This window comes from Myotis myotis, unplaced genomic scaffold (assembly GCF_014108235.1).
Source record: "Myotis myotis isolate mMyoMyo1 unplaced genomic scaffold, mMyoMyo1.p scaffold_m19_p_2, whole genome shotgun sequence".
NCBI lineage: Eukaryota > Metazoa > Chordata > Mammalia > Chiroptera > Vespertilionidae > Myotis > Myotis myotis.
Genome location: NW_023416324.1, coordinates 161,714,133 through 161,739,764, shown reverse-complemented (window position 1 = coordinate 161,739,764; position 25,632 = coordinate 161,714,133). Strand labels below are relative to the sequence as shown.

The 25,632-nt window shown below is 47.8% G+C and overlaps 1 protein-coding gene across 5 annotated transcripts in view; it reads left to right on the top strand.

Annotated features, from left to right (window-relative positions):
* The window catches only part of HEG1 (heart development protein with EGF like domains 1), an 89,349-nt gene that overhangs the window by 13,283 nt on the left and 50,434 nt on the right, over window positions 1-25,632 (top strand). For 3 of the 5 annotated variants that reach the window (XM_036349277.1, XM_036349276.1, XM_036349278.1), the window contains exons 2-4: window positions 14,924-15,211; window positions 22,509-22,862; window positions 23,868-24,215. In XM_036349277.1, coding sequence (XP_036205170.1) covers window positions 14,924-15,211; window positions 22,509-22,862; window positions 23,868-24,215 — 990 coding nt within the window. The remainder of the gene's footprint in view (window positions 1-14,923; window positions 15,212-22,508; window positions 22,863-23,867; window positions 24,216-25,632) is intronic. The other 2 variants (XM_036349279.1, XM_036349280.1) reach the window with 2 other exon arrangements.

The window sequence follows — 25,632 nt, the reverse complement described above, 5'->3', positions numbered from 1 at the left end:
CGTTAACGCTTCCCAGAACACATAACGTCATGACCTTGCTAAGAGAGGTGGGGCTTCGTGAAGAAAGTAGATGCAGGAGGGAGAGTAGAAGGTTGGAGAGGCGGTGGGGAGAAGGAGAACACGCTAGGCAACCTCAGTGGCCTTTTTCAGTCCTTCACCTCTGTCTTCTCAGCTCCTCTGGTTGCCATGGGAACTCTGGCCCAGGCTTTCTCCTTCCCACCCACTGGGGATGCTCACAGTTCTGCCCTTGGCCTTCCACCTCCAGCTCAGTTCAGTGAACATTTATTGAGCACCTCCCATGAGCCACAGTCTTTCATAAGGGACATGGAAATGTGATCGAATACGTTATAATTGTATAACAAGATAAAGTAATAGCGAGGGAGACAGCTCTCTGGGAGGACTTCCTGGAAGTGATGGCGTCTGAACCGGTTGTGAGAAATGAGTCAGATTTTGCCAGAAGGCCGAGGGGAAGGTTAGCAGGGAATTACAGGTGGATAGGACGGCAGGAATAAAGGAATGAGGCGTGGAGGGAAGCTAAGCATGGCTTCGCCGATCTTCCTTGAGGGGGTGTTTCCCGGAACTGTTTGTTTTCTCTTCAGAAGTCCAGTTCCCTGCCTTCAGCTGCCTGCCAGACATCCATCCACACAACAGGTGACGGTTTTAAATGCAGACATGTCACCCTGTCCTCCGCCATAACCCATTCTCCCTTTGGTTATTATTAACTCCTCAATCTCTCTGTCACACATTCAAGGCCTCAGCCATCTTTGCCTCGCCTTTTCTTACTCATGTGTGATCACCGTGGACCCTCCCCTCCTCTCTTCCTTCACCCTTCTGATTCCTGTCAGCTCTTTTTTTTTTAAAAAAAAAATATATATATATATATTTTATTGATATTTTACAGAGAGGAAGGGAGAGAGATAGAGAGTTAGAAACATCGATCAGCTGCCTCCTGCACACCCCCTACTGGGGATGTGCCACAACCAAGGTACATGCTCTTGACTGGAATCGAACCTGGGACCCCTGAGTCCGAAAGCCGATGCTCTATCCACTGAGCCAAATCGGTTAGGGCCCTGTCAGCTCTTAATTCCATTTGGACCATGAGCTGTGCAGGCTGTCGAGGTTGTAATGCTCCATGTGCGTGGGGAACCTGCAGCGTGGGTCCCCCTGTCCTGAGGGAGGCTCATGGGGGCCCACCTGTGGAGACCACCCCGCCCTTTCTGGCTTTCCTTGTCTGAAGTTGTGGCTGTTTTTGCAGCTCTCGGTCTTTGTTTTGCTCTTGCCTTTCTTATCCTTCACTCTTTCTCTGTTGCTGTATTTTTAAAAATTGGGCTTCTTCGGAGTCAGACAGACCTGGGTGGGGTCCTATTTTATGTGCTGTGTAACTTTGGCAATGAACTTCCTCTCACTGCAGCTCGGGAAAGCGGGATGATGGCGGCACCCACCTCTCGGGGCTGCTGTGAGGATTAACAGGGACGGTGCTGTGAGGTGCTCAGCGAGGTGTCTGCAGGGAGCAAATGCCACACAAAATCACACCAGTTCCCCTCCGGGGGGGGGGGGGTCTGCTGTTTTCATCCCCCCTAGCTTTGTTTCTCTCGCCCTCTGTGAGTTTCTCCCTTTTGTTTTATTTCTCTTTTCACCCCCTTCCTTTTTCCTCTCTCTGTTTTATCTGTTTTTCTTAACTGGCTATGGCCTACAACTGATTTTTAATATATTGGTTATATTGGAATCGAGTGTCAGGTTTCCCAATCTTAATTTTAAAAGTCCAGCCCTGACCGGTTTGGCTCAGTGGATAGAGCGTCGGCCTGCAGACTCAAGGGTCCCAGGTTCGATTCCGGTCAAGGGCATGTACCTTGGTTGCGGGCACATCCCCAGTGGGGGGTGTGCAGGAGGCAGCTGATCGATGTTTCTCACTCATCGATGTTTCTAACTCTATCTCTCTCCCTTCCTCTCTGTAAAAAAATCAATAAAATATATTTAAAAAAAGAAAAGAAAAAAAAACTCCATTAGTAAGCTGCTAATTTATCTCTTTACATAGCTCTTACTTATCCAAGCCTGGAGGGTCCTGGGGGGCCGAGGTGAGCACTCACCCTTCAGTGATAACAGTGACCATCCCCGGCCCCCCCCCATCCCCCCAAGTTCAGGCCTCAGGCCCTTTGTGCGGCTGCACCATTCCACTGTGTGCATTTTCTGACTGTAAACTTCCCAGACAAATGATGTTTCTATGATTTCCTCAGTGTCCTGGGCCACTTCACACAGGTCTGCAGATTAAATTAACTGCAGAACTTATAAAAGTCAGTCGCCAGCGTCCAGGGAGTGTTGAAAGCCCGGGCCACATCTCATTAAACCAGCCCGCCGCCCCGGTAGCTGGCCCCTCTTCCTGCCCCCTCTCCCCTTCCTCCTCGGAACCAGGATGTTTTTTCCTTGCTTTTTTATTGTTTCGCTAACCTGGCAGGCCTCCTTAGGTGGAGCCCTGCCACCAGGCTTCCTCTCTGGGTGTGATCAAATGTTAGGGTGACAGGGCGGCCTGGTCCCCGTCCTGGCTGCCCCACCTTCACCTCCGGGCGCCACAGGGGGTGGCTAGGGTCTCCTCTCCAGCCCCTCTGCTGGGTGTTTCGTATTCTAAGGCTAAAAGGGGCAAAGACAAGGGAGGCACCAGGTAGACACCCCCTAGAAACCAGGTAGGCACCCCGGGCAGAAAGCCTTTTTGTTGACTTAGTTAATTGAGTGAGAAGCTTCCGACCTTGGACCCTAGGGCTTTGTCTCAAGTTGTTTTGTGTTTTTCTTTTTTTTAAATCTGTAGAATTTCTTTCTAAAGTGAAGAGCTTGAGGTCACTTCAAGGTCTTGTCTTTCACTCAGCCTGGGTAGGCAGCCTTTCATATCGCCCCCAGGCCACCTCAGGGGCCGTTCCTTTTCTGGAAGCTCGACCCTAGACCCGGGTCAGCAGATCCCCGGCTGCAGGTCAGTCCCGCAGGCCTGTCCTTCTCCCCAGAGCCGCTGTGTCACGGGGAGGGGAGGCCCGCTCGCCTGGTAAACTTTATACTCTCCATGACTAGAGGCTGTTCCAGAGGAGTCTCTGTTAAAAACTCAGCTCATCGGGTCTCAAGTCCAAACACTTCTCAGTGTGCATGGCTTTTTTTTCTTAGGGCCTCTCCTTTCAGGGCAAGGACAAGGAAGGAAACGAAACTCCCCGTGAGCCCTGGACAGTTCAGATCAAGGGCTGAGTCTTTTGTTCACACAAACTCATTTGGCTCCTAACCCGCCTCCGCCCAGATTCATGACATCCGCAGCAGCCTTTCAAAACACAGCCCGGCCGGCCGGCCAGCCGAGTAGGAGGCTGCCTTTCTGGTGAGGGCGCAGCCACCTGCCCCCCACGCCCCCGGGTTCCTGTGTGCCCCAGAATATCCCACCGCTGGCCATCCGGCCCCGAAATCCCCCTCGTTTAGAGGATTCCTGGAGTGAATACTGTGATCTGGATGGAGGAGAGGGCGGGAGCCCGGAAGGGAGGATGGGATTCTGGTCTCAGCCCTGCGCCTCCGAACGTCCAGGGCTGCCCCCACTCCTCACACCCCAGCTGCCAGGGAGGGCGTCATTCACCTGGGTCAGCTCTCTCGGAAGCTAATCTCCTTGAGGCAGACTCGGCCTTGTCTTGTGTGTGGTTGATACTCAGTAAATGTATATGTAACAAAATATACATAACATAACATTTACCGTGTTAGCCATTTTTAAGGGTACAAATCATTGGCATTAAGCACATTCGTGGTGTTATGCAAACGTCACCACCATCCATTTCTAGAACTTTTCATCACCCCTAATAGAAACGTATTAAGTAATGACTCCCTATTCTTCCCTCCCCCCAGCCCTTGCTAATCTCTATTCTACTTTCTGTCTATATGACTTTGCCTATTCTAGGTACTTCATACAAGAAGAATCATACATTATTTGTCCTATTGTGTCTGGCTCATTTCACTTGTCATAATGTTTTCCAGTTTCCCCATATTGTAGCATGTGTCAGATTTTCTTTCCTTTTTAAGGCTAAATAATATTCCATTGTATATAAATACATTTTGTTTATCCATCTATCCACTGATGGGCACTTGGGTTGCTTCTACCTTTTGGCTATTGTGAATATTGCTTCAATAAACATGGGTGTACACGTATCTGCTTTCAGTTCTTTTTTATTTTTATTTAGAGAGAGAGAGGAAGGAAGAGAGACAGAGAGAAACATCAATTGGTTGGCTCCCATACATGCCCCAGCTGAGAATTGAACCCACAACCTGGATATATACCCTGTCTTGGAATGGAACCCACCACCTTTTGGTTTACGGGACAATGTTCCAACCAACTGAACCACATGGACCAGGGCCCTGCTTTCAATTCTATGTGTATAGATTTAGCAGGGGATCATATGGTAATTCTATGTTTAAATTTTGAGGATCCACCGAATTGTTTTCCACAATGGCTGCACCATTTTACATTCCACCAGCAATGCAAGAAGTTTCCAATTTCTCCACCTTCTTGCCAACACTTGCTATTTTCCTGATTTTTTTTTCATAATAACCATCCTAAGAAATATAAAAGTAAACTTTTTGAATTCATATAGACACTCACTGGCTATATTGTGGATTTTGAGCTGTTACTGACCCTTCTAGAGCCCAGTCCTGTCATCTGAGGGTCAGACTAGTTGGTTGCTATGGTCCCTAAGGATGGAGATCATCTTTGGAGAGGGATGGGGGCATCCAAGACAACCCAGCTAATGTCCAACTCGGGCCAGAACGAATGATGCCTAGCACTGTGGATGCTAGCTAGTGAAGCAATCTGCACGCCACGCATTAATTAGGGAAGAGCTGCCTGACTTGGTTTTCATATGGGTGGTTAATTAGGAAATTAAAGAGCTGGTGCTGGTCCCTACCCTGCCACTTATTTTCTGGGTTACCCTGGGAAGGTGACCTTCGTCCTGAGCCTCGGTCTTCCCTTCTGTGAAACAGGGTAAGAATTTCTCTCCTGCCTGCCACTTAGAATGTCAGGATTTAGCAAGTTCATTTAGGGCCCCGAAATTATCCCAGGACAAGTGCTTTGCAGGTTGTAAATATGTGGGATTTCTTCATTTGGTCTCTGAGAATAAGAGCATCATTTTATTCTCCGTAAAGCTTCCGTGGACCCTCTTTTTGCAGTCCTGGTGTCCATGGCCTCTCCCTGCTGCATCCCGGCACCTGCCACCTTCCTGGCCCCTGCTTTTCATTCTGTCCTCCCCTCCCCGCATCATCTGTGTCTTGGGCTCTTCTCCTCCTCCCTCCAGATTCAAGTTTCCCTTTAATCCAGTCCTTGACCCGTCATATGCCATCTCCTTGTCCTTCCTTCTAATCCATTGTCCCCAATATTAACTGCCTGTCGGACCTTTCCCCTTGGGAGTTCCAACCTCACCCCAAACTTCACATTCCCTCAAACCTGTTCTCCATTCTGCCTCTACTCTTATGATCCTTCTTTTCATTGCCCATGAGATTCCTCCCTGACATGGAAGCTGATTTAAAAGTCCTCGTGTGCAGTCTTCCAGCTAATACCGCGCAGCTGTTGTCTACCAAGTTTGTCTGACTCCAAAGCCCCTGGGATGCTCACCATCCCCTTCCTCTCAGGGAGACACAAGGCCACATGCACACCATGCCGTTGGGTTTAAGGCTGAAGTTGAAGGCCACCGGGACATTTTTGGCCCTGATCATCGGGGTGGGATAGAATGGCACCTGGGTTCAGAGTGAGTCTCTCTGCGGTTGAGCGTGTGGCCTTGAATAATCACCTAATCAGCCTGCTCCTCAGTTTCCCCAGGATTCCCACTTGACCGGCTGACATGGGCATTAACTGAGATAACACATGTGAAAACACTTAGCACTTAGTGAAATCTGAATCTCGAGAGGGAAATGAACAGAGTGGGCTGGTGCTTCCACTCTGTGCCCCAGAAACCCGAGACTGTGGCTGGCAGCACTTGACACATGGCCCGCTGAAGCGGTGTGGGGGCGCCCGACCAGCCCTCCGGGAGGAAATTGCCTCTTTGGATGACACAGCGCACTCCCGTCCACGCCCACTCCACTGCTCAGAAACAATGCAAGTTGAAAAACCCCCATTCATGGGGTGGGTGGGTGACGAGGAGTTGACTCTGTAGCAGCTGCTAATTAGGAAATCCTATTCCCAGGCTGTGCTAGTGTCCCTGGTGATGTTGGTTCACAAACAGATGTTTCGGAACATTAAGACTCTACAGAAGTGGAAATTGTCAACTGGGGGTGGGGGTGGGGGTGGGGGGGACAGGGGCGGAGCAGGCCAAGCAATAAAACTGCCTTGTTAACTTAATCGCCAATCATGGTTCAAGGGAAAGTGATAGCCTGACCCAGGGGGCTGAGTAGAGAGGAAAGGATGGTATTTCCAGCTCAGAAGCTACCTGGGAAATTGGACATCTAGCCTCCAATATGAGGCTGGTGGGTGTGGTTCGGTTGACACAGGATGTGGGGGGATTTAAGCAGTTGTCTCTGGCCATCAGGGCAGAGGGTGTCAGCGGTGAGGAGGGCCAGCTTCTGCGGAGCCGCGGGTGCCCCTCCATCCCAGCATCTCCGCTAAGTGTCTGGTGGGCACAGCTCTTCTTTTCACCCCCATCTGGCCCAGGCTCTGCAGCCTGAGCATCCCTTCTCCTTCCCACTTCCCCCGGGCACTGCTCTTCCCCCCGAGACCTCTCCCTGCTGTGAGGGGCCCTGTTCAGTCCTGCCCACTTTCCTCTGAATTACTCTCCCACTCGGGGTTCAGACCTGTGCTGAATAAGGAGCCACAAACCAGATTCAGCTACACTAGCCCGAAGCAACTCAGGGCTTCTGAAAGGATCTGCCCTATGACGTGAATAAATATTGTAGCATCTGACCCATCGTTCTCCCCGACATACAGCATGGGATGATGTAAAGCACCTGGATGTTCACAGTCAACTGAGACCTTGAGTGGCAGAGGGTGGGTTGGGTGCTGCCTGCCCCAGCTGCTTTGTTAATCCCTTGTCGGGGGCATAGTTCAAGGGCGATCGACGAAGTGGAGGGACATCCTGAGTTCAGTGGGGCAGCAGGATACTGCTCTTTGGAACTCCGGGCCAGTGACATCAGGGGGCCAGTCATACCAGAGGTGTTCACCCTGCACCCCAAGGTCTCCCTGCACCTGCCAGGAGGGTGCCATGGAGCAGAGCTGGAGCCAGGCAGCACCCAGCAGCTGCTCAGCCTGCCTCCGTCCTTTCATCAGAATGCGTGCCTCACTTTCAGGAGGGCGTGGGCCTCCACCTCTGGGACCAGCTCTGGTCTGCTGCCTGGAGAAGGACTGGGAGACTGAGCCATGACTGGGTAGCAGTGCCTGCCAAAGCCGTCCCCACATGTTTGTTAAAAGTTGATAGACCTCAATCCACTGAGCAGCTGTGATGTGTATAACACCCACTATGTACCGGATACGCTCGGAACTCTCGAGTGCACTGTTACAGCCCAGGGAGGTAGTACTCTTTTATTTTTTTTTTTAATTTTGTTTTATTGCTTAAAGTATTACAAACAGTATTACATATGTCTCCTTTTTTTCCCCCCTTGACATTCCCCGGGCCTTCCCTACCCCCCAGTGTCTTGTGTCCATTGGTTATGCTTATATGCATGCATACAAGTCCTTCGGTTGATCTCTTACCCCCTCCCCCGCCCCCCCAACCCTCCCCGGCCTTCCCGCTGTAGTTTGACAGTCTGTTTGATGTTGCTCTGCCTCTGTATCTATTTTTGTTCATCAGTTTATAATGGTCTTAATTATCCATAAATGAGTGAGATCATGTGGTATTTTTCTTTCATTGACTGGCTTATTTCACTTAGCATAATGCTCTCCAGTTCCATCCATGCTGTTGCAAATGGTAAGAATTCCTTCTTTTTAGAGCAGCATAGTATTCCATCGTGTAGATGTACCACAGTTTTCTAATCCATTCATCTGCTGATGGGCACTTAGGCTGTTTCCAGATCTTAGCTATGGTGAATTGTGCCGCTATGAACATAGGGATGCGTATATCCTTTCTGATTGGTGTTTCTGGTTTCCTGGGATATATTCCTAGAAGTGGGATCACTGGGGAGGTAGTACTTTTACTGTCCCCATTTTACAGATGAAGAAGCCAAGGCCCAGAGAAATCATGTATCTTGTCTAAGGTCATGGGCCTGTAAGAGGGAGAGCCAGAAGTCTCATCCAGACAGCCTGACTTTCACCACAGTCTGTGTTACCACTGCCTGTCTTACTAAGAAACGAAGGTCTAGATCTAGATGCAGGCATGGAGCCGGAGGCAGGCTTTTTTCCTGTTAGATGAGAGGGTGTTTGCATAGGGAACACAGATTCTCAAGGTGCATGTAAAGCAAGCGACTTTTTCACGTTGCCTCCTGTGTTCCTTGGGGGAGAAAGAGAAAGGTCCCCAGATAAAGGACAAACAGGTAAGTGTTTCTCACCAGTTTAGGCAGCTGTGGCCCCCGTGACCCGGGGAAGAGGGTGGAGGTGGCGTCTCAAACCAGCAGGTCTCTGAGGTCAGCAGGACCCGGAAGGGCAGCACTCACCAGGGTGACGTCTTGCCTGTGCTCTGGGGCGGTGGTCCCTGGCGCCTCTCCTGGATCAGGCCTCCAGCTCAGGCCACCGCTGGTGCTGAGAGAAGTTAAGCATCCAGAGGCTGACTGATCCAGACATAAGTAAAACCATCCATCCTTCAGGTGAACAGTCACAGGCCACTCACATGCTTACATTTCAGAAATGGCACTAGAGCCCAAACCCACATATTAATTAGCAGGTTGCATGAACCAGCTTTATATTTAAGCCTACAGGCTTCACCTCCCTTAGGGGGCAGGTCTGGGGACCAAAGATAAGCCCATTATAAGGTGGCTTCTGGACCTGGAGATACCAAGATACCAACTTTTTTTGTTCTTTTTCTTAGGAGGTGCATTTTTTAAAAAGATGTGGTGTTTGTTTTTAATCCTCACCCAAGGACATGCCTAAATAGAGGGAGGGATGGAGGAAGCGAGAGAAAAATATCAGTGCAAGAGAGAAACGGCGGTCGGTTGCCTTCCAGGGTCAAACCCACAACCCTGACCGAGAATAGAACCAGCAACCTTTAGGTGCACAGGACGGCACTCCACACCACCGGGCCACTCCCGCCAGGCTTTAAACAATCTGTTTTTAATAACACGGGATCATATGACTCACTCTATTTTGTAATTTACATTTTTACTTAATAATAGAGGGTGGGCATAATACGTATTAAAACTATTAATAATATATTTTGGTCCGTTCTTTAAAATTTTATTTTCTCCTAATGAAGTTAACCAACTCCCTATTGCAGACACAGAAGGTTATTTCCAATTTTCATTTTTGTAAACAATGCTGTCATAAATTTTCTTATGCCTGAAACTTGTGTACTTCTTTAATGATTTCGTTGGAATTAATTTCCAGAAACGGAATCCCTGGGTCAAAATATAGGCCCATGTTTAAAGCTTTTGCGATGGGTTCCAAATTTCTTCCAAGAAAGAATGTGCTCACATGACATTGTTACCAACATCATACACAAGTGTCCGTTTTCGGGTGCATGGCATAGTGGTTAGGTAATCATATACTTTCTAAGTGGTCCCCCCGGTATTTCAAGTACCCACTTGTCCAATTTCTCTATACCTATGATATAAGGTATAATTTTTTAAAACCATTGCCAATTTGATAGGAAAAGAAAATTTATAAACATTTAAAAATGTCTTTTCTAGTTTGTATTATTTTATTTCTTTTCAACAATACTTTCATATATTTTTCTTCTCCATTTATTTTCTTTTGTGAATCATGCATTCATGTTCTTTGTCTATGAGATGTACACTTGGGGATGTGAAAGAGTTCTTCATGGATTAAGAATGCTAAACTTTTAGCATGTACTGCAGACATTTACCCCGGTTTGTTACTCAACTTTTATAAAATTTTACTTTTATTTTTATCCAACTTATACATAGTATAAAAATCAAGTATGTATTTATGAAGCTGTTATAGAAACCCTGCCCACTCCTCCTATCATTATTTTCTGCTCCCTAGAATCAACCATTTTCACCCCTTTTAACTGATTCTCTTAGTAATTACATCCAGATCTGTAAATAACATGCTTCTGTTGCTATTTATTGATTTTTTTTGTTTGTTTTGGTTTTAGGCAATAGTCATAGATTTATCTCAATGGAAATTTTATATCATTTCAAGCTATACCATTCAGAAGTAACATATTATATTCTATTTCTATTCCTTACGGTTCAATTTGAAGAACTTCAAAATGCATTGCTGACACGATTTAAAGTTACCTTTCTCCTACAATGTGATTCTGATTGCACCCTCCCAATTTATGTGCTGTTGTTATCCAGGATTTGCTCTGTCTTATTTTGTAAGACAAGTGAGAAATTGTTTTATAAATCCATTATTTCTTTATATTTATGTACATATTTACCATTTTCTTTGCTCGTTATTTCTTCTTGCATCTCATAGCTTTCATCCAGGATTATTTTTCTTCTGCTTAAAATAAATTCTCCATAATTTCCTTTTAGTGGCTGTGGTTGATAAACTCGAATTTGACTGAAATGTTTCTATTTTGAAACAGTCTTCAAGATGTTTTTCAAAGATAGTTTTGCCGAGTATTCAATTCTGTTTTTCCTCTCTCAGCACATTGAAACTATTTATCCAATGTCTTTTGGCTTCCATGGCTGCTGTTGGAAAGTCAGCAGTTAGACTGTCATCTTCTATAGATGGCTTGTCATTTTTTTAATGTGGGAGTTCTTAAGACCTATTTTTTTTTCTGTGATTTTCTGCAGTTTCACTATGACAGGGGTTTATATTTCTTTTTTTATTTAGGTCTCCAAGGTTTGTTGGGCTTCCTTACTGTGAGGATTCATACTTTTTATTAGTTCTGTAAAATTCTCAGCCATTACCCTGTGGAATATTGCCATTTCTGCTTGATTTCTCCTCTCCTAGAACCCCAGTTAGATATATGTGGGACTTTCTCAATTTATCTTCCTTTTGTATCTGCACCTGGTTTTCATATTGACTGTCTTTTTATGTTCATCTGGGCATTCTCTTGCTGTTTGTCTTGTAATTCTTAATTCTCTTTTCACCCATATTTAATCCACTGTTGCATTTCCTAATTTTAATTATTATATTATTTCATTTCTAGAATTTCCACTTAGGCTTTTAAAAAAGACGTTATTTATCATGTTTTTCCCTCATTTTCAATTTCTTAGTTATTTTCATGTAGTTTTATATACTTATATTTTTTGTCTGATAATTCCAGTATTTAAAGTCTTTGCTTGTCCAGTTTGCTGACTTGTGTCCATGGATACCTTTTCCCTTGTATATTTTGTGATTTTTTTTTTTTTTTTTTTTTTTTTTTTTTTTTTTTTTTTTTTTACTGTGATCTCTTATTCCTTAGAATTTTTCAGTAAATGATGAAATTGGATTGTGGCCATATTCATTTAGAGAACATTCACTTTTGTTTCTGCCAGGTACCTGAAGGCACTGTATATCAGAACCACTATTTCCCCCTTGTGTGTGTGTGTGTGTGTGTGTGTGTGTGTGTGTGTGTGTGTGTGTGTGTTCAAGACCACTTTTAAGCACATTTGGCTTGAGTTGTACCTGACATAGATATTTTGAGTTTGTGCTGCATTTGCACATGAGGGTCAGCTCTATGGTTACACATTCTCGGCTGAGATCTATTTTCCTTTTACCTAAGATCAAGATGGAAGGACCTTGCTGTCTTCCTCCTGGAGGACAGGTTGGTTTCTGTTTGCCTGACACCCAGGGTGTAGCTCTGGTTCCAGCTTCACACAGCAGTGTCCTCTCAGACTCCCTCCTTGAGAGTTTTGTCTTCTGTCTCTTGCATCCTCGTAGCTCTCAGAACAGAATTTCAAGGTCACGAATGTTGAGCAGGTGCCTCAGGGAAGCTGCCAGCTTCAGAGTTAGCTTACCGCCCCCCCCTCCTGAATTTCAGTTCTTGCTTCATTTTTGGCCTCAGAAGATTAAATTCTTTACTTCTTGTCGACACAACAATACATTTAGATATATTTTTTTAAAATATTTTATTCAGCATTTTGTATTTAGTGGCAAGGTTATTTGGGATACCTCAGGACTGTCATCTGTCTACCTTTTAGTTTTGTTTATAGTGTGCATTTTTTTCTTCTTCCAGGGAGAGAGTGTGGTTCCGTGCCAGCCGTGTCCTGTTTCCTGGGGCTATTCTTTTCCTTTTGGAGACTGCAGTGGGATTCCTTGACTTGACTGGGGTCTTGGACTTCCACTCCTTATCCCTAAAGAAGCGGGCATTGCTGCCTCCTTGGAGGCCCAGCTACATAAGCCTCATATTCATCTCAGGGAATAATGGAGCTAAATTCATTTCCTTATCTTTGCTCATGGCTTGCCAGCTTTGGGGCATGGGTTTTGAGTCCCTTCTATCTTCCTATAATCACTTCTTTTTTTTTTTTTTTTGGCTTTTGAGGATAATGTCTCTCATTGTACCAAGAGGATGGAGAAAGCATCCTCAAACCCTTTCACCTCCTCTTGGGAGGCCAGCTTGCCTCAGCAGCTCAGACAGGAAGAACGAAGGGAACATGTCATATGGGTCACTGCTCTTCACAATCCGAGTCTCAAATTCAATTTAGGGACTTTGCAGCTGCCCCTGGAAACATCCCTCCACATCCCATTTCTGAGTGAGTTTGTGCCTTGCCTGTGGGGGGCTGGGCCCCAGAGGAGTACAGATGCCTGGACAACTCACCCCCCACCCCCACCCCCACACACACTTCAGGAAGCTTCTGTTAATTTTCACTTACAGGAAACAGAATAGGAAGCATGAACACAGTAATCTCAAGGGATTGGGGGAGGAAATGATTCCCTTAGGAAAGTTTGTCAGAATCTCTTATGGAAGTTTTCATAATCACCACCCTTCCAACCCCACTGCTCCTGGTAGGTGTAGTCCAGAGTGGGGAGATGTTGGGAACGATCGATCTAGAATTGCACTGTCCACTGTGGTAGCTATTGTGGCTATTGAGCTCTTAGAGCATGGCTCATAAAATACTCACTGGGTTTTAAAGCTTTAATACAAAAAATGCAGATATCTCAGTAATTTTTTAAAATATATTTCTTTATTGATTTCAGAGGGGAAGGGAGAAGGAGAGAGAGATAGAAACATCAATGGTGAGAGAGAATCATTGATCGGCTGCCGCCTGCACACCCCCTACTGGGGATTGATCCCGCAACCCAGGCATGTGCCCTTGGCTGGAATCGAACCCGGGACCCTTCAGTCCACAGGCTGACGCTCTATCCACTGAGCCAAACCGGCCAGGGCATCAATAATTTTTACATCAATTAGATATTGCGATGGTACTATTTTGGATGTCAGGTTAAATAAAATATTTATTCGAATTAATTCCACCTGTCTCTTTTCACTTTTTAAATGTGGCCACTAGAAAATTTAAAGTGACATCTGTGATATGCCTTCTCGGGTTGGACTTGGGTGTCCACCCACCTGCCCTGACTCTGACCTCTCTGCCTTGATGCATGACCTTGACACTACAAGACGATTTCCTTGGTGCCCAATTTTACCCTCAACTTTAACTTCATCCTCCCAGCATTTCTAACCAATGTCTTCTTTGTGATCATCTTGGGTGATGTGGAAGTAAATGACCACTTAACGTGTTTTCTAATAGACATTCCTAGTTTATAGACGTCAAGTAATAGTCCATCCTCATAGGCAGCATTTCCTCAGCCCCTCTGAACTGGAAGTAAGTGAGAACAGGATTGGCTCCGACACTCCTCTTCGGCACTTTCCCTTCCAGCTGAGCACAGCCGAGAATGAGGGCTTGGGCTTCAAGCTGGCTTCCTGGTGACTTCGGCAAAGTGGGGGGGGGGGGGGGAAGAGCGCCTACCTCCCATAAGTGCAAGGATTACATGAATGGGTGCATGTGAAGCGTGTACATTAGTGATTGGCACACACACACACGATTCCCTTTATTATTAATTTTAACAAAATGAGGTCATACTCTAAATTCTATTTTGAAGACTGTTGTTTTAACTCACTGGTATCTGTAGAATATATTTTATAACGTAGTTTTTAATGACCTCATGTATCCTTTCATATGGATATACTGCAACTGGCTTAATTGATCTGCTATAGGAATTTTAGGTTCTTCTCTCCCTCTCCCTCTCCCTCTCCCTCTCCCTCTCCCTCTCCCTCTCCCTCTCCCTCTCCTCCCTCTCCCTCTCCCTCTCCCTCTCCCTCTCCCTCTCCCTCTCCCTCTCCCTCTCCCTCTCCCTCTCCCTCTCCCTCTCCCTCTCCCTCTCCTTCTCCCTTCTTTCTTCATCCATTCCTGTGAAGTTACTGCATCAAACCCATGTACATTACTAAGGTTTTGGTAAAATGGCCAAATCCTCACATGTTTTCCCGGAACGATGCATGTCCCACCTCCTGCCTACAAGAGTAGGTGTAGGATTAAGGGCTGCCAGCTTTTCCCCGCTCCCGTCGAGAAGGCCCAGTTCACAGCCTTGTGCTGATGAAGACCTGCCTTCCCTCTCCTCACACCTGACCTGCGTCCCCTGCCCCTCCCTGAGCCTGCCCAGCTGCCAGAGGTTCCGGTCCTCTTCCCTGAGCCCCACGTGGGTCTCTCTCAGTTTCCATCATTCATTCCACGTGCTGTAAAATTTAGTCCGATACACTATTCATGCTTCCTAATTTCTCCCCCTGGATTGATTGTAAGAATAATTACTGTGGGGGATGGAGGCGGGGAGAGAAGTGAAAATATTATCCTTGAATCCACTTTTTCCGGACAAAGCTGCTTGTGGTTTCTGAAGGTTCCTTTCTCTTTCCAGAAGCCAGCGGGTTCTCACCGATCCCTTTTCTGTTTGTTTCAGCTGCTGTAAGGAACCACTGGCCAGAAGGCAGCACTGAGCCCCACGCAGCAAACGTCACCTTTGATCAGAATCCAGTGGACTTTTCCACATTGGCCTCCGAGGAGGGGGTGAAGGTTCAGACCCCCGACCAGAGCCACGCTCCTTCAGATGCTCCAGAAAACTTCACTCTGCACACTGAGACAGCAGCTGCTGGAGGAACAAACCCCTCCCGGAGGAGAACAAAGGTCCCCACGGCCCCTGCTGGGCCTGAGCGAGCCACGGCTCCAACTTCCCCGAGCAGCACCTCAGGTGAGTCTGTGCTGACGCCACCGGCTTCATGTAGGTCGAGCCCTAGAAAACCATTTCTGCCAGTCTCCTCTCTCCCTCCCTGAGCCAGGGCACCATCGCGGGGTCCTGGGTGGGGATCGGCCCTGTGACTTGGGCTGGACCTGTGGCACCCTGAATGAACCGCGTTAGAAGTATCAACCAGACCAGGGTGCCGATTTGCTGAGAGGCCTGTCCGGTCCCATAGAGCCTACATTCAGGGCCGGTTTGAATGCAAACAGCGTTCAGTGACCCCGCCACACGCTGCAAGTATGAAAGGCACCATGTGGTGGTGGTGGTAGTGGTGGTGTGTGTGTGTGTGTGTGTGTGTGTATGTGTGTGTGTGTGTGTGTCAACGTGGCTCAAATGGATGTTCCTGCTCCAGTCTGCACAGCTGGCGGTTTGCTGTTTTTAGCAAAGGATTTCAAGCAGGGGCCGGGGGTGGATGAACAAGATTTGATTGAGGAAGGGAAGCCAGAAAATGAGCACTGATTAAGTCCCTGCGACACACAGCGTGTCTGGTCTCAGTCCTCACATTATCCTCCACGTAGGAATTTGGAAACTGAAGCTCAGAGAAGTCAGTCCATCCAAAGGGTGTACAGTGGGGCCTTGACTTACGAGTTTAATTCGTTCCGAGACCGAGCTCGTTAAGGAGCTCATTAACTCAAATTACTCTATCAACTCAATGCAAAAAATCGGCTGAGAGACAGCTGGTATCTCAAAAAACTCGTTAGTCAGGACACTCGTAAGTCAAGGCCCCACTGTAGGTCCAACAGCTAACAGTCCGAGCTGGGATCTGAGCCCCAGTCTGTGTATTGAGCGAGATGCCAGAGCAGCTGAGGGGTGGGCGCCTGGACCACCTGAGGGACGCTACATAGGAGAGAAGCGGGGGCTTTTTGTGGGGCTGCAAGGCCAGCAGCCTCCCTGGGGGGAGGCGTGAGTCACAGAGGAGAGGAGCAGCAGGTAGGAGGTTGTGTGGATGGTGTTAGGGACAACTGTGGAGGACTTGAAAAGGCTTCACTGTTACAAAAGTTTCTGTCAGTGGCAAAGATAACAGATACGCATTTTTCTAGGCCTCATTTTAAAAAAATATGTTTTTTATTGATTTCAGAGAGAGGAAGAGAAAGAGAGACAGAAACATCAATGATGAGAGGGAATCATTGATCGGCTGCCTCCTGCACGCCCCCTACTGGGGATCGAGTCCGCATTCTGGGCATGTGCCCTGACCAGGAATGGAACCGTGACCTCCTGGTTCATATGTCCACACTCAATCATTGGGCCACACTGGCCAGGCTAAGCATCATTTTTTTTAACATCATACAATGCAGGTGTTTGCAAGGCTGCAGGAGTGGAGTACTCGCCTCTCTGCTGCTTCAGTTCCTACTCATCAGTTAAGTCTCGCTCAGATGTTTCTGCCTCCACGAAGCCTTTCTTCAGCCCCTGATCCTGTGTCACACTAGGTTATCTACTGCCTGTCTGCCTCGATGGCTCATAATCCTCTTGAGCACATTGGCAGTGCCTATTACTTCTCTTAGATGCCCCACTGCCCCGGAACAGTTATGGGTGATAAGTCACGGGGAGCAGTATATGCCCAAATACCACCCAGTCCCAGGCCAACGAGATTGTTGGGAACGGCCCACCTTTGCTCTTCCCGGAGGTTTTGCGCCGACTCTGTGCACGGCGCAGGTGCTTTCATCCCTGTGCCCAGGGAGCAGGACAGAGAGGGTTGCAGATATCCTTGGGAAACAGAAGTTAGGCTGCTTTAGAACTTGCCGCTTCAGAATGTTTAGGGGTCAGAGGTTTTTAGAAGTACTTTGCAAGACGAGGGGTTTGGGTTTATGTCATCAAAGTAAAAGCCGAGTCCAGCGGTCCTTTCTGCAATGCCTATGTAAAGCCGCCAGTTCCTCTCCCGTGTGCTCTGAACCCCGTTTCCTGCTCCCCGGGATGTGTGTGATTTACGATTCGTGTCTGTCTTTCGGAGATTGCTTTTTAAAGATCGTTCTCAAACGTTGGTCAGATCAGATGAAAGCTGCGGTCCTTTCCAGCTTCAGAGTCCTGTGGTTCGGTGGTTTACAACCAGCTTCACTAACTGGTGGACAGGAAGCATTTTTGAAGAAGCCACACTTCGGTTCTGATCAGGGTCATTTAATATTTATAAGTTAAATGCAGCCCACGACTGTGGTATATTTGAAAATCAGCTGATGTTTCTAACTTTACTGCACTTGACTCTCTAGTCCCCTGTATTTTTCCACATTAAAAAATAATAATAATACTTGGTCTTCAGATTCCTTTGAGAACCTCATACTACTAATTTTAAAGAGTAGTACCCTGTCTTTCCAGTTCTTGAGTCTTTCACTGAGCATTTCTCTTCCTTCTCCGTGAACTGGATGTTCTATGCTGGGTGGAGTCCCACCTCCTTCTTAGATGCTGAAGAGGGAGTTGCTGCTTTTAAATGAGGGGATAGCCAGGCACCCAGGAAGTCCGGATCCAGCCACCAGCCTCCTTTCCTCCCTGTGGGGACGCAGAGGGGACAGGCACAGGGACCTAAAGCCAACTGGGGAACAAAACTCTGCTTCACTCACCTGCTAACTAGAGCTCTGGTGTGCCTCCTCCCTCCCATTGCATCTACATCCTGAGGTTTTACTATCTCTTTCTGGCCACAGGATCCGGAAGCTCCAGGCACGCGGGCAAGAGTGCTGAGAGGGCTGGCGGGACTTGTCAGGAGCAGACTGGCGTTGCCGGCCCAGCTGGCCGATCTGTAGAACAGAAGAGAAGAGGAAGTGTGGCGGGGGTGGGGGTGGGGGTGGGGAGGGGGTGCCACTCCATACACTAATAAATGTGGCTCAGTGAGGCCCTGGCGCTTACACAGGTCAGATGAGTGGTGCTCCTCACGGGGGTCAATAGGGTGGCAGCCAGGAGCCCAGCCCAGGGAGAATGGGGCTCCTTATTTGAAACATGAAGGGATGAGAGCAGATGATCCTGAAGAGTCTTTCTAGAGTCAGCATCTGTTACTCCGAACACACCAGCCTTTTCACTTGGTGCCTCCTTTCACCCCTCACTCTGCCACACAGAAGCAGGCACGTGGCACATCCTCTTCTGAGGCTCGGGGAGCCAGGAGTTATTTGCTTCCTACAAGAAATCATATGCCAACAAACGGATGCATGCAAGCAGGTGTAGGCCCAGATAGCTAAACCAGATTTAGAACAAGAGATGGGAAGCCATTTGAAATTATTTTTCTTGCTGCTTTACTTTTTTTTGCTGCTTTATATCTTCCTGTACTTTCCATAATGACCATGTATTATCCTATATAATAAAAGCCTAATATGCTAAGTGTCTGGTTGTCCGGTCAGCTGTTCAACCTATCAAAGCATAATATGCTAATGATATGCTAAGGCCGCTCAACTGCTCGCTATGACATGCACTGACCACCAGGGGGAAGCCTACTGGTCAACCAGTCACTATGATGTGCACTAACCATCAGGGGGCAGATGCTCCAACCAGTAGCTTAGCTTGCTTCTGGGGTCCGGCAGTTCGGGACTGAGCAAGACGGTCCAGACACACCCTGGAGCCCTCCTGCAGTCCTTCCCTGGCTGGCCAACCTCCCGCATCCCTCCCCAGCCCTGATTGTGCACTGGTGGGGTCCCTTGGCCTGGCCTGTGCCCTCTTGCAATCCAGGACCCCTCGGGGGATGGGAACAACTGGTCACTATGATGCACACTGACCACCAGTGGGCAGATGCTTAATGCAGGAGCTGCCCCTTAGTGGTCAGTGCGCTCCCACAGGGGGGGTGCCACTGAGCCAGAAGCCAGGCTCACAGCTGGTGAGCACCTAGCGGTGGTGGCAGGAGCCTCTCTATCTCTGCGGCAGTCAGACATCCCCCAAGGGCTCCCGGACTGTGAGAGGGCACAGGCTGGGCTGAGGTACCCCCTGAGTGCACGAATTTCATGCACCGGGCCTCTAGTTTAACCATAAAGGGAAAAAACTAAGTAAAGCAACTGACAGGGGAAAACAGTTTCTCTTTTGAAGGTGGAAAGAGATATGTGTGTGTTGAATTGTGTGAGAGCAGCTACAATGGAGCACTAAATTTAGTGCCAAGCTTCCTGGAAACCAGGGCACAAAGGGAAACTGGGTGGGGCATGAGATTGTTGTCTGATAAGGTAAGCATACAATTCCATCCGTGGGCATAAGTGTTTTGGGGGCAGTAAATTCTAAGAGGAATATTTATATAAGCAATGCTGAGAATCATAATAGAAAATGCCATCAATTGCTAGTTTGTGGAAATAGTGCTCATGTTCTCTAGAAGGTGGTATTTTCTATAGATTCTCAGTTGGAGCTGAGGGTGTAATAATGGATCTCGACTCATGAAAGTACTTCTGTGGGCGCTGAGCTAATGTGGTCCAGGTAAATTGCTTTGTGGTGATTTCACTTTGTAAAGAAAGAGAGCGTAAGTCAGGGCGAGTGAGCATGTCTTTCTCAAATATGAGCTGCTTCAGCTAGATTTTTGGCAGGTTCTGGGCAGCAGTCAAGCCAAGGTTGAGCATTCTGGTGCATGCCCGAGGCTCCCGTGTTTGTGCTGGGATAGGAGACTGACCCACACACTCGACCAGCCGAGGAGTCCTTCTCTTCACCTCCTACAATAGAGTCAGGGAACTTGGCTCGTTTCTGGTCCCACATGGATGGTCTTCCCATATTTGAATGGCTGCTTTAAGGGTAGAAATGAACAAGGAGAGGCAGCTACTAGCCAATCAATAGAGCTGGCCTGTTCGTTTAGAAACGCGGTAAGTGTCCCCTATGTGCAGGCGCTCGTTTGATGGTGTGAGCAGTGACTGTAGATTAGTTTGACCAAACATTTTTTCTTTTTAGTACGAGGCACCGCTCTGAGGAAGTCTTCACACTGCTCCAGAACGGGAACCGAGAGGGTTCCGTGAGATTACGCGTACGAAGTACTTCCTTGCACAGTCTGTAAAGGTGCATATAAAGCACTGGCACATCGCAATTGGTCAGCAGGGGCAGCTTTTAATAATGATGACAGTGAGTTGACGAAGCAAATGTTCCACAGCGCCCTCGGGGTCAGGAAAAACACAGCCCCTTTCCTTTTGTGACTGTCAGCATCGGGGCCTGTTGTCATTGTGTTTCTGTCCATGGCTTCGCTGGACAGGTAGTCAGGCTGAGTCCAGAACAACCGCCGCCGCACATTGAATCGATGAAATAATGAAGTTTACTGGGAACACAAGTGCTTTGGAAGAGCACCCGGCAACCCGAAGAGGCTGTAACTTGGTGGATTTAGACGATAACTAATGCAGTGAGGCCCAAGGAGCTCAGCGGTTGAGTGAGGACTTGGGGTGTATCTATATACAGCAGGGGTCCTCAAACTACGGCCCGCGGGCCACATGCAAATACAAATATTGTATTTGTTCCCGTTTTGTTTTTTTACTTCAAAATAAGATATGTGCAGTGTGCATAGGAATTTGTTCATAGTTTTTTTTTAAACTATAGTCCGGCCCTCCAACGGTCTGAGGGACAGTGAACTGGCCCCCTGTTTAAAAAGTTTGAGGACCCCTGATCTACAGCATGCTTTCCTTGTGTTATCCTAAGGAGTTTTTGTTTTGAGCAGAGGTGGGTTTGGGTAAGCTGGGACTCTGTTTCTGTGCCCGGCTCTTTCTTTTCCCTTGTTTTAATGACTAGTTGTATGGATCGCCTGCATCTTCATTTTGCCTTCATAAAGGTCCGGTGACCGGAGCTGCCGGCCGTGGGCTGTGCTGTAGGCATAGCTGGTGCTATGGTTTGTACGCGAGTACGAGGAAGCTTTGTGTTTCCTACGCTCTTTCTAATTATACTTAATATTTATTTGCGCTTTTTGGTCAGAACTGCACATAGGACTGGCCTTCATGGAAACATTTATAATGAGAACTTTCTTTTTTCTTTGCTGGGTCATACTTAACAGCTTGAACCCTTGCATTATAAGGTATAGAGTCCTTTTCATTATTTTTGGCTGAGAAAGAAAAATGACACTCTTTTTTTTTTTTTGGCCTTTGGATCTCGCCTGCATGTTTCTTCCCACTTCCCAAGCTTTCCTGCAGGCGATTCCTGTTTGGAGGGAGGGTTTCGGCGTGCCCTCTGGGGCCTGTGCCCAGGGTGCCCTGCGGAACGTTCTTTGTGAGCAAGCGACCCGGGCAGACCGTGCGTTTTGAACAACGGTGTATAATACAGTTCGTAGAGGTTCCTGATGATTAACCCAGTCCCTGCCATCGGCTCATCAGAAAAAGCGTTCCCAGCCTGGAGTCCTCGATCTCCTAGGGAACCTTGTAGAATGTAAACTTGGGAGCTGCCTCCAGTGCCTGATGAGGTGAAGCACAAGAATGGAGCCTGTTTGCTTTGGGCTGGAATTAAATCAGTGGGGTAACAAGGATGGTCTCCTGCTGGTTAGAAACTCTCTTACTTAATAAATGCATTTCAGTCCCTAGTCTTTCAAACCATAAGATTCCTGGTTGCCCTGCGGTGGGAAATAATAGCGAACCCCTGGTGGTGGCAGGCTGCAAATTGTTGTTCTGGGCGGTGTTCCTGCTGGGCAGAGCCGAGGCCGCCTCAGTGGGAACCTGGAGCTGGGTGCCGGGGAACGGCTCATTGCATTCGTTTTTTATGTATGGGTTTTCTTCCACAATAGCATTTGAACATAAGGTTACGGCTGCTAAAATAAAGCAAGCAAAAACCTGTACTTTACCACAATGGCTTGTCCTATGTAAGCTATAAGCTGAATTCAAGAGTACTAGTTTCTTCCTCTATAGGAGCCAAGGCAACTCTGGCCAGGGCTCAGTGGTTAGAGCGCCGGCCCATTCACCAAGGTTCCCAGGTTCGATTTCGATCAAGGGCACATACCTGGGTTGCGGGTTCCTCGCCTTGGTTGGGGCTCATGGGGGAGGCAACCAATTGATGTGTCTCTCTCACATCGATGTTTCTCTCTCTCTCTCTCTCTCTCTCTCTCTCTCTCTCTCTCTTCTCTCTCTCTCTCTCTCTCTCTCTCTCTCTCTCTCTCTCTCTCTTCTCTCCCTCCCCCCTGCCTTCCACTCTCTCTAAAATCAATGGGGGGGAAATATCCTCCAGTGAGGATTAACAACAACAAAAAATGTGTTTATCTCTGTCAGGTCCACATGATCTAGATCTATTTACCAAAATGTAATAGACATGATTTATATCTAGATACAGCCCCCCCCCCACCCCCCAGGAGTCTTGAAACGTGTGTGTGTGCTTTTTTTTATTTTATTTTATTTTTTTTCCATTTTAGCTTCTGGAAGTACGGAAGAGCTAAACAACTCCACGGCTCCTCAAAGCCCCTCGGTCAGCTGGGCAAAGAGTGTGCAGGTTGCCACGACATTCCCCAGTGGTGTCCCAAGGGTGACCCAGTCTGTAGCTGTCAGTGCGGGACAGCTGAACGAGACAGAAGGTTTCTCTGAGGATGCTGAAGTTGCCACAACGTCAGCTTCAGTTCATTCTTCACCATCTGAGGCAGAATTGAGGAGAAACACCGGAGTAACCAGGAGTCTAGGGGATGGGAAATTCAGTGAGTCATCCACAGAAAATGGATTTGGCCTTACATCTTCTGAGGTCGCAGTGGGATTTTGGCAAAATGATTCCCCAGGTAAGTATTCAATTTTGCTTGATCTATTATAGACATTTAGAAATTGTTGGCGCATCACCCCATCATCAAAAGGTTTTGAGTTCAATTTCCGGTCAGGGCACATATCTAGGGAAGTGTACGGCAGGCAACCAATCAATGTTTCTCTCCCTCTCTCTCTCTCTCTCTCCTCCCCCCCTCCTGCCCCCACCCCCTTTCTTCTCTCTGTGAAATTGATGGAAAGATATCCTTGGGTGAGGATTAAAAAAAAAATGCATTGTTGGATTTTCTTACGGAATGGCTTCCAGGCCTTCTATGGCACATAGTATATCATATTTACTCTAGTTTATCATGTCATCACACTGTGATTTGCACCTTATGAAGCAGTGTGAAGTGTGTCCAGCAGGCATTCCTCCTGCATTTCTGTAGATGACGAAACCAAGGGCCAGGGGTTTAGGCAGAGCTGCAACCTCAGCCTCGGACCCTTCACTGCTGAGTGGGTCTTGTCACTGCAGCATTGTCTCCAAATGAGAGGTGGCCTCTCTAAACCTAGTTTGACTTACTTTATGGATTGTCAGGACACACGGTGCAGATATAAATATATTCCCCAAATTCCTACAGCAAAATTGGAAAAGTCTGTATGAATAATAGCACTGTTTTAGGAAACGCATTCTGCCCGAGCCCTGTGTTGAGGCGTGTTGTATTTATTGGGCATAATGCCCTCTCTCCCTTGGCCCCCTTTGGGGAAAGAGAATATAATGCTCAAGCCTACAGGCCCTTCTGCCGCTTTGCACATGCAGGTTAAGAGCTCCCCTCTTCATCACGTTTATTTTCAGTGTTGCTATCTTATGGACATGGAAGAGCTCTGAATTAATTATTTAGAAAATGAAAATGCATGTCAGGTTACACATACAATAAATTCTATGCAAGATCCTCCTCGAGGGAACGTTCCTTAGCGGGGACTCACATCTCAGTGGTGGAGGGTCTCTTTCACATCCATGTAACGGCATTTCCCCCCACACCTTGCAGTCCCGGAAGGACCCCAGCAGGCCAGCGGCTCTGATAAGAAGAGTGGGGGCCCCGGGTCTCGGACCGAGTCTGTGGCTGGGTCAGTCCCGTGGGGCGGAGCTGGAGAGAGCACCGCACACTGGATCTTGACCAACAGCGAGACGTTTGAAGGTGTGACAGGAAGCTCTGCTTCCTGCCCTGGAGTTGTGAACTCCTCCGTTCTGACCCCGTTCTCAGCCTCTGCCCCGCAGCCGAGAGGAAGCGACACCGCGCTGCGGGGAGGGAGCGACGCCGAGCTGGCCACCGAGCCTGCGTCTTCCTCCTCCTCAGAGAGCCTGGAGTCCTCAGCACCGCGCGGTGAACGCTCGAGTGAGTTCCCCTGCGCACACTGGGCCCGTGGAGGGGGCAGGGCTGGCCAGGCCTGAGGTCTTCCGCAGCACCACAGGGCCAGGCGCCAGTGAAACAGCTCCACAGTCTCCTCTAGTGTCAGTGGTCCCAGGCCCCTCCTCCAGCTGGTGAATACACATACACCTGCATGGCCCCCAGTTTTTCCTGGTACATCGCCACAGAGTTGCTATTGCCACCTGCCCCTCCCACAGGGAGCCCAGGGACCTCCCTGGCCACATCCTCCCACTCCCTATAGCCCACCTCACACCCTCATACCTGCCTCAGTCCCACAGTTCACCCCCTATCCAGGCACTCATCAAGGGAAACTCTCTTTTGTAATCGATTTAGGGAGATATAATTCACATTCTGCACAATTCTCCCATTTAAAGCGTACAGTGCAGTAGTTTTTAGTATATGCACAAAGTCATGGAACCATCACTACTATCTACTTCCAGAAGACTTTCCATCACCTCAGAAAGGAACCCGGCGCCAGAGGTCACTCCCCATTCTCCCCTCCTTTGAGCCTCTGGCAACCACATATTTGTTTTCTGTCTCCATGGATTTTCCTATTCTAGACATTTTCTACAAATGGAGTCATATGCTATGTAGCCTTTTGTGTTCTTCACTCAGCATAATGTTTTCAAGGTCCGTCTGTGTTGTAGCCTGTGTCAGTTCTCCATTCCTTTTTATGGCTAAATGATGGTCCTCTGTATGGAGGTACCACGTTTTGTTTGTCTTTTTATCAGTTGATAGATGTGTAGGTTTTTAAAAAATCCTTGGGCTATTATGAATAATACTGTTGCGAACATCCTAGTGCTAATTTTTTGTGTGGACTTGTGTTTTCAGTTCTCTTGGATTGTGGGGTAAATAGTACCTCTATTTAACCTTTAGAAGAACTGTCCATCTCTTTTCCGAAGTGGCTGCCCCACTTTATCTTCCCGCCAGCAATGTGCAAGGGTTCAGTTTCTCAGCATCTTTACCAGCACTTGTTATAGCCCATCTTTTTTTGACTATCGCCATCCTGATGGGTGTGCTGTGGTATCTCATTGTGGGTTTGACTTGCATTTTCCAGCTGAGCATCCTTTCATGTGCTCATTGGCCATTTGTATATCTTCTTTGGAAATGTGCATTCAGATCCTTTGGCTATTTTTAAATGGGGTTATTTGTCCTTTTTTGAGGTATAGGAGTTCTTTGTGTATTCTGGCTGCCAGTCCCTTATCAGATATACTAGAGGCCTAGTGCATGAAATTCATGCACTCAGGGGGGGTCGCTCAGCCTGGTCTGTGCCCTCTTGCAGTCTGGGAGCCCTCGGGGGATGTCTGACTGAAGGCTTAGGCCCCCCTAAGCCAGCAGTCAGACATCCTTAGCGCTGCAGCTGACACGGGAGAGGCTTCCGCCA